The 9091-nt window shown below is 36.9% G+C and overlaps 1 protein-coding gene across 7 annotated transcripts in view; it reads left to right on the forward strand.

Annotated features, from left to right (window-relative positions):
• The window catches only part of SEC24B (SEC24 homolog B, COPII coat complex component), an 84748-nt gene extending 75871 nt beyond the window's left edge, over positions 1-8877 (forward strand). For all 7 annotated transcript variants that reach the window (XM_026499171.4, XM_057310002.1, XM_057310001.1 and 4 more), the window contains 6 exons: positions 273-448; positions 1070-1207; positions 4836-4940; positions 5749-5841; positions 7641-7744; positions 7988-8877. In XM_026499171.4, the coding sequence (XP_026354956.2) occupies positions 273-448; positions 1070-1207; positions 4836-4940; positions 5749-5841; positions 7641-7744; positions 7988-8102 (731 nt within the window). In that variant the 3' untranslated portion in view covers positions 8103-8877. The remainder of the gene's footprint in view (positions 1-272; positions 449-1069; positions 1208-4835; positions 4941-5748; positions 5842-7640; positions 7745-7987) is intronic.
• The last annotated feature ends 214 nt before the right edge of the window (positions 8878-9091 follow it).

Raw genomic sequence — 9091 nt, forward strand, 5'->3', positions numbered from 1 at the left:
GCAATTAAGTGTTTTCAGATATAAAGAGACTAAAGCAGAAAGAGCCAAAACAATCTAGATCTGTTCTGATTGTGAGCATTACGCAGATTTACTTCACAAAAATTATATAATGAGCAGACACTTGTAAAATGAAGGGGCAAATGAAATGTATTTTTCTATCCTAAAAACAGAATTTTTGTTGGTTGCTTAAGTAATGCATGTAAATTTTAACCCCTTATAGCATTCATTGGAATCTAGTGGTTAAATGCATTTTCATTTTGGTTGCTTTATAGCTGTTGATCGGTCCATCTCGTCCAGCCTGTCAGATGCAAGAGACGCCTTAGTGAACGCTGTGGTGGATTCGCTGTCTGCATATGGCTCAACGGTCTCAAATTTACAGCACTCTGCGCTCGTAGCACCCAACTCCCTCAAGCTCTTTCCTCTCTATGTTTTGGCCCTTCTCAAGCAGGTAGCTCTCTAGCTACACTATTTCATATATGTATCATATACGTTTCATACATTCTCAATACATAGATGAAGAAATGAAAGCCAGTTTTCTGGGTTTTTTAATATTTAACTAGATAATTTTGCAGCTTAGCTTTGGAAAAGTTTTGAGAAACAATAGATCAGCAGAAGATTAAAGTATATAAAAACACATGATGACTCTTGTGAAACCATATGCTCTCAGTCGTTAGTATGTAGGAGCAGCCTGGACAATGCTGTGCTTACAGCGCACTCTTAGTATGTATGTGCTTCTGGAAGGAGACTCCAAGGAAAGAATTTACTGTCCATCGAACACCTTTCCAAGGCTCAGGCACTGTAATAGTTGTTGTACATGCACCATCTTATCTAATCCTTACCGCAGCTTAGAGAGGTATTTTTTCTCTGTTTTTCTTAGGATGAGAATACAGCTTTGAGACGCTAAATAGCTAGCTCACGTATCTACCTATTGAATGTCAGAGCTGAGAATTTAATCCACATCTGTTTCGAAGGCCATGCTTTTTCCATGACTGTGATGGTATATATATTTGTTTTGATAGTGATCTATATTTATGTTTTTTTGGAAAAATATGTATTTTTTTTCTTGTAGAAAGCATTTAGAACCGGTACAAGCACACGCCTGGATGATCGTGTATATGCCATGTGTCAGATAAAGTGTCAGCCACTTGTTCATCTGATGAAAATGATTCATCCCAACTTATACAGGATAGACAGATTGACAGATGAGGTATAATTTTTTCAGTGTATTTGAAATTTTTTAATTTACATAGATTGAGTGTCTTGATTCTACAGCAAAGGTGCTAATGTATTAGTAACAATTTTTTACATCTGCTTTTTCCCTGTGATAGTAATAATACATTAGATAAGGGCACTGGCTGTGAATTTGGTTCAATAATGTTAGATACTATGTGTGGTTTTGGAGTTTTCAAAAATACCACCTTGTGGTTTGATTATAATATTTATTACAAAGCTAAATTGTAGAATAGACATTTCCATTTATATTTTGTAGATATTGACTATTCCTAATGTGATCAGAGTATAATTTTTATTTTTTTAAGATTTTGTTTGTTTATTTGAAAGAGAGAGAGAGTGAGCTCGTACAAGTTGGGGGAGGGGCAGAGGGCGAAGCTGACTCCCTTGCTGAGCAGGGAGCCTGACCTGGGGCTTGATCCTGGGACTCCGGGATCATGACCTGAGCCAAAGGCAAAAGCTTAACAAGACTGAACCACCCAGGTGTCCTTTTTTGTTTTTAATTCCAGTATAATTAATGTATAGTGTTGCATATTAGTTTCAGGTGTACAATATAGTGCCTCAGTAATTCTGTACATTACTCAGTGCTCATCATGATGAATGTACTCTTGATCCCCTTTACCCACCCCCTACCCACATCCCCTCTGGAAACTACCAATTTGTTCTCTATAGTTAAGAGTCTGATTTTTTGGTTTCTCTCTTCTGTGTGTGTGTGTTCATTTGTTTTGTTTCTTAAATTCCACATATGAGTGAAATCATATGGTGTTTGTCTTCTCTGGCTGACTTATTTCACTTAGCATTATACCATTTACATCATCCATGGTGTGGCAAGATTTCATTCCTTTTTTATGGCTGAGTAGTATTCCATGGTTTATATATACCACTTTTTCTTTATCCATTCATCTGTTGATGGACACTTGCATTGCTTCCATACTTTGGCTCTTGTAAATAACGCTCCAGTAGATGTAGGTGTGCATATATCTTTTTGAATTAGTGTTTTTGTATTCTTTGGGTAAATACACAGTAGTGGAATTAATGGGTCATATGGTAATTCAGTTTTTAATTTTTTAAGGAACCTCCGTGTGGTTTTCCACAATGGCTGCACCAGTTTGCATTCCCACCAGTAGTGCATGAGGGTTCCTTTTTTCTCCACATTCTTGCCAACATTTGTTGTTTCTTGTGCTTATTTTAGCCATTCTGACAGGTGTGAGGTGGTATCTCATTGTAGTTTTGATTTGCGTTTCCCTGATGATGAGTGATGTTGAGCATCTTTTCATGTGTCAGTTGGCCAGCTGGATGTCTTTGGAGAAATGTCTGTTCATGTCCTCTGCCCATTTTTTAATTGGATTATTTGGGGGTTTTGTAGTTGAATTGTGTAAGTTTTTTATATATTTTGGATATTAAACCGTATTGGATATATCATTTGCAAATGTCTTCTCCCATTCAGTAGGTTGTCTTTTTGTTTTTTGATGGTTTCCTTTGCTCTGCAGAAGCTTTTTATTTTGATGATGTCCCAATGATTTATTTATTTTTTTTTTTATAAAGCCACCATGAACTTTCTTTTTTTTTTTTAAAGATTTTATTTATTTATTCGACAGAGATAGAGACAGCCAGCGAGAGAGGGAACACAAGCAGGGGGAGTGGGAGAGGAAGAAGCAGGCTCCCAGAGGAGGAGCCTGATGTGGGGCTCGATCCCATAACGCCGGGATCACGCCCTGAGCCAAAGGCAGACGCTTAACCGCTGTGCCACCCAGGCGCCCCCCAATGATTTATTTTTGCTTTCCTTTCCCTCACCTTAAGAGACCTTCTAGAAAAATGTTGCTATGGCCAATGTTAGAGAAATTACTGCCTGTGCGCTCTTCTAGGATTTTTACAGTTTCAGATAACATATTTAGGTTCTTAATCCATTCTGAGTTTAATTTTGTGTACATTGTATGAAAGTGATCCAGTTTCATTCTTTTGCATGTTGCTGTCCAGTTTTCTCAACAACTTTTGTTGAGGAGCCTTTCCTTTTCCATTACATATTCTTGTCTCCTTTGTCAAAGATTAAATTGGCCAAATAATCATGAGTTTATTTGTGGGCTCTCTTTTCATTCCACTGATCTATGTGTCTGGTTTTGTGCCAGTACCATACTGTTTTGATTACTATTGCTTTGTACTGTATCTTGAAATCTGGGATTGCGATACCTCCAGTTTTGTTCTTTTTTCAAGATTGCTTTAGCTAGTTGGGGTCTTTTGTGGTTCCATACACATTTTAGGATTATTTGTTTTATTTCTCTGAAAAATACCGTTGCTATTTTGATAGGGATTATACCAGACCTGCAAATTGCATTGGGTAGTATTAACATTTTAACAACATTTGTTCTCCCAATCTGAACAAAGAATATCTTTCCATTTGTTTGTGTCATCTTCAGTTTCTCTCATTAGGGTGTTACAGAGTTTTCAGAGTACAGGTCTTTTACATCCTTGGTTAAGATTATTCCTAGGTATTTTATTATTTTGGGTGCAATTGTAAATGGGGTTGTTTTCTTAATTTCTCTTTCTGCTACTTCATTATTAGTGTTGTAGAAATGCAATGGGTTTCTGTCTGTTGATTTTGTGTCCTGCAACCTTACTGGACTCATTTATCACATCTAGAATTTTTTGGTCGAGTCTTCAGGGTTTTCTGTATAGAGTATCGTGTCATCTGTAAGTAGTGAAGATTTTACTTCTTCCTTACCGATTTGGGTGCCTTTTATTTTTGTTGTTGCCATCTGATTGCTGTGGGTAGGACTTTTAGTATTATGTTGAATAAAAGTGGTAAGAGTGGACATCCTTGTCTTGTTCCTCATCTTAGGGGACAAGCTCTCAGTTTTTCACCATTAAGTATGATGTTAGCTGTGGGTTTTTCATATACGGCCTTCATTATGTTGAGGTATGTTCTTTCTGATCCAAGTGCAGTTTTGATTATATTATAAACCAGATCTGGTGTCTAACAGTTATTTTTAATATGCAAATATGTAGTGTCTTTTCTTCCTTGAGTTAAAACTACTTTTTGGAGTCTTCTGTATTTTGTTACTAGAGAAATGTAAAAAAAAAAAATAGCTTGCTTTGAAGCAGATTTAATAATCATGCTTTTAACATATCCAGATCCCAGAAGAGAAGGAAGTGGACAGATCATTTTACGTATTTATGTTATTGTCTTGGTTTTTTAAAGATTTTATTTATTTATTTGAGAGAGAGAGAGCATGCACAACCGGGGGGAGGGTCAGAGGGAGAGGGAGAGAATCTCAAACAGACTCAGCGCTTAGCGCGAGCCCGATGCACAACCCAGCACAGGGTCCAGTCTCATGACCCTGAGATCCCCACTTGAGCCGAAACCAAGAGTCAGACGCTTAACCAACTGAGCCCCCCAGGCACTCCATCATGTTTCTATCTTTGTAATTTGAATACATTTGAGTGTTGGGATTCTACAGTCAAGGTGGTAATGTATTACCAGTAATTTTTTGCATCTTACAAAATTCTCAAGTGTCATTTTTCAGTATTTCATAAAGAGCTAGTAGCCATTATGTTCCAGACTGTGATGATAGTTACATAAGCTCATTCCATCTCTTTTCTTTTTTCAGGGTGCAATACACGTTAATGACAGGGTTGTACCTCAGCCACCTCTTCAAAAACTGTCTGCAGAAAAACTGACAAGAGAAGGTGCTTTCCTTATGGACTGTGGCTCTGTAAGCACCCTCTCCTGATAAAGTGTACCACTGTTCCAGTTCGCAAAAGGAGACACACGTACAGGGTCCAGCTTTATTACCATAGATCAGGCAGTGAAAGGTGAAATTAGGAACAGAGAGACAATAAATTGGTACCTGGCACAAGAGGTCAATTTATTTTAGACTTTCTAGTTGGATATCCTTTTATCATCATGGATTATTTATTGTCATGGATTATGTATACTTGATAGAAAAGTAAAGAGAGGAGTTCTGGAGGATTTTGCCATCTAGAATCATAAAATTCAAAGGGACCTCAGGAGTCTATCAGATAGTTTCAACTTCTGTCGTCTGTCTGAAATGCCTTTAATGATTAGGAGTTTACGAGAAGTCGCTGGGCAGAGTGGTGGTGAGGGGTATCAGAATGGTCAAGATGACTTCATAAATAATACCTTTTGAGCAGGAAAAGGGTGGATGAGGGAGAGCCCATTAGTTAAAGTACACAGACAGTAATTGAAAACGGGGATAGGAACTACAGTGAGTCAGTTATCCTGGCTAAAGCACTACCTTCTTAGGGGAGAAAGGTAAGGAAGATGGTAAAATGTATTTAATGGGAATTCTTGAAATTTATGCTAAGAAGATGTGAACCACTCTAAATTCCTCGATATAGATTCCAAATGTACCAATTACAGGTTTCCTTTTACTTTGATGTTGCCCTACTTAATTGAGATCATATACTTTACCTCTTTTATGCTTGATAATTTTGAGAAAATTAGCTATCATAGGTTTCAGATTAGGGAGTTTTAATATTTTGTTGTTTCTTTCATTTTAGGTTTTTTACATTTGGATTGGAAAAAGCTGTGACAATAACTTCATAGAGGATGTACTTGGGTATCCTAATTTTGCATCAATACCACAGAAAATGGTCAGTGGCTTTTACAGTTTTAAGTTTTTATATGTTTGTTTGTTTAAAATTTTTAGTGAGATAAAATTCACACACAGTTCACCATTTTAATTATCATAAAGTGTACACAACTCATTAGTTTTTACTATATTCGCAGTGTGGTACAACAGTCACCAGTATCTTAGTTTCAGAGCATTTCTATCACCCTTAAATTTTAAGTTTTTATTTTGATTCCAGTTAGTTAACGTAGTGTTATATTAGTTTCAGCTGTACAGTATCGTGATTCGGCCCTTCCACACAGCACCTGGTGCTCATCACAGTGCCCTCCTTAATCCCCATCACCTGTTTAACCCGAGCCCTCACCCCTTCCCCTCTGCTAACCACCAGTTTGTTCTCTAGAGTTAAGTCTGTTTCTTGTTTCTCTCTCTCTCTCCCTCTGTTTTTTTTCCCCTTTGTTTTGTTTCTTAAATTCCACATAAGAGTGAAATCATGTGGTATTTGTCTTTTCTCTGATTATTTTGCTTAGCATTATATCTACAGCTCCATCCATGTTGGAAATGACAAGATTTCATTCTTTTTTTATGGCTGAGTAATATTTCAATGTGCGTGTGTGTGTGTGTGTGTGTGTGTGTGTGTGTGGCATATATATAAGAAAATATAAATATCACTCCTTTAACCATTCCTCAATCAATGGACACTTGGGCTGCTTCCATATATCTTGGCTGTTATAGATAACGCTGCTATAAACAGGGATGCTTGTATCCCTTTGAATTAGTGTTTTTGTATCCTTTGGGTAAATACCTAGTAGTGTAGTTGCTGAGTCGTAGGGTAGCTCTATTTTAACTTTTTGAGGAACCTCCATACTGTCTTCCAGAGTGGCTGCACCAGTTTGCATTCCCACCAACAGTGCAAGAGGGTTCCCTTTTCTCTGCATCCTCGCCAACACCTGTTGATTCTTGTGTTGTTGATTTCAGCCATTCTGACATGTGTGAGGTGACAATTGTAGGGTTTGGGGTTTTTTTGGGTTTTTTTTTTTTTTTTTTTGTATTTTTATATCTCACTGTAGTTCTGATTTGCATTTCCCTGATGGTAAGTGATGATGAACATTTTTTCATGCGTCTTGTGGGCTATCTGGATGTCCCTTGTCCTTAAATTTTAGGGACTAAAGGAAACACGCAATTCTCTGAGAACGGCTATTATTAGAAGAGGATGGAATCTGTAACTGTTGAGCAAATTTAGAAGTTAGTGATAGCTCCTTTCATTTGCATGTTTCCTTTAGATGAAACTTAAAAGTACAATACAATACCAGTGACGTACTAATCATTATGTATGTTTTATTGACTTACTCAGAAAAAATAAATGCAGGTAAAATATCAGTGACATACTTACCATTAAACATGTGTTGGGGGTACCTGGGTGGCTCAGTCTGACTTTTGGTCTCGGCTCAGGTCATGATTCCAGAGTTGTGAGATTGCACCCTGCCTTGGGCTCCACACAGGGTATGGAGCCTGCTTAAGATTTTCTCTCTCCCTCTCCCCTTCCTTGCTCCCCTTTTCCCTGCTTGCACATGCACACACACTCTCTCTCTCTAAAAATGAATGGATGAATGATGAATGAATAAAACATGTTTTAACTTATCCAGGAAAATATAAACAGATTTGTGAACAATTTAAATTTCACCCGTTTGGTTGCTGCTTTAGGGCTGGGAATAGAGTGCGGGCAGTTGGTTGGTGGTAGTGGGAATGAGTCATGATTTAGTTCTAATATTGCTACAGTCTCTGAGAAAGGAAGTAATTTCTTAATTATATTACTTTTACCAGACATATCTTCCAGAGCTAGATACACTTTCATCAGAAAGAGCGAGATCCTTTATAACTTGGCTTAGAGACAACAGACCATTAAGCCCAGTTCTTCACGTGGTAAAGTGAGTACTGTAACTTAATTATGAAATTGTCTTATCCTGCGCCGTCTGTGTGAAATTCCTTGTCTTCAGGGCAAACTTTAAATATTATGCAAATGTATTCTAGTAGGAGAATGCTGTTAATTGATTAATATCCCCTGTGTTCCATTTTCCTAAAGCCCCCATGTATTAGTAATTTTTTAATGAATAATTATTCTTTATAGTAATGTGCATCTTTAGATAAATACCCTTTTTTCACTTTTTCAGAGATGAGAGTCCAGCCAAAACGGAATTTTTTCAACATTTGATTGAAGACCGAACAGAAGCCGCATTCTCTTACTATGAATTTTTGCTTCACATTCAGCAGCAGATTTGTAAGTGAAGTGGAATAAAACTGAATAAGAAGAAAATAATCCATAGCCTAGGTAAAGCATAGTCTGTCAGAGAAGCACATAGCATATTTGAAATGAAGGCATTTGCTGTTACAAGACACCACGCATAGCATAGCACCCTGGGGCTTTGGCAAAAGGTAAAGGGGAAGCAAGAACTTGACAGATTTTCTTCAGCCTGAATTAATGGTAATGATGATGCTGTCTCACCGAGTCTGTTTTGAATTGGTTTCTACACATTTCCAGGAGCGCAGCGGTTCGGCACTCCGTCGTTACGAGCCGGCACGTTGAGGTAGCTCTGTGGATTGATATGTCATAATGTCAGATTAGATCACTTCCTCTTTCTGATAATTAACATAACATTTCTGGACTTGAACTCTGACAAAAGATGCCAAAAGGCAGTGGTACCGTGTTACTTGTTTATAGGAATTACTTTTTAACAAGGAAGGATTTGTACTCATGAATTCAATATTTTCCCTGTAAAAACAATAGCATTTCAGTACATGAACTATAGAAAAATATATATATAATGTACATAAATGTTACATTTGTAAAGAAAATGTAAAAATGTAACTACAAAATATGAATTGCTTAAACTGTGCTGCATTGTTGGACGACAACTCCTTTTGTCACAGAGAATGAGGTTGACTAATGCGTATTATGAATTGAGTCCACAAAAGAAATACAAAACTCTTTGTAATTCTGTTAAATCTTTTATGTGGATTTATTTATGATCAGCCTACTAATTAAAAATATTTTGCTTGACAATATTTGGTGGTTTTTTGTGTGTGCGGAGGGTTGGTGTTACTTCCAATATAGGACATAATAGAGTTTACTACTCAAATTTAGTAGTATTTGAATCCATTCGTTTTTATTACTTTCTGGATATTAGCAAGTACTCATTCTGTTTGTATTCTAAAAAAACCAATGTCACTTTTAAAATACATACAAGTATTGACTAGGTATAATCTTAATTTGTCTT

Source organism: Ursus arctos, unplaced genomic scaffold (genome assembly GCF_023065955.2).
Source record: "Ursus arctos isolate Adak ecotype North America unplaced genomic scaffold, UrsArc2.0 scaffold_11, whole genome shotgun sequence".
NCBI lineage: Eukaryota > Metazoa > Chordata > Mammalia > Carnivora > Ursidae > Ursus > Ursus arctos.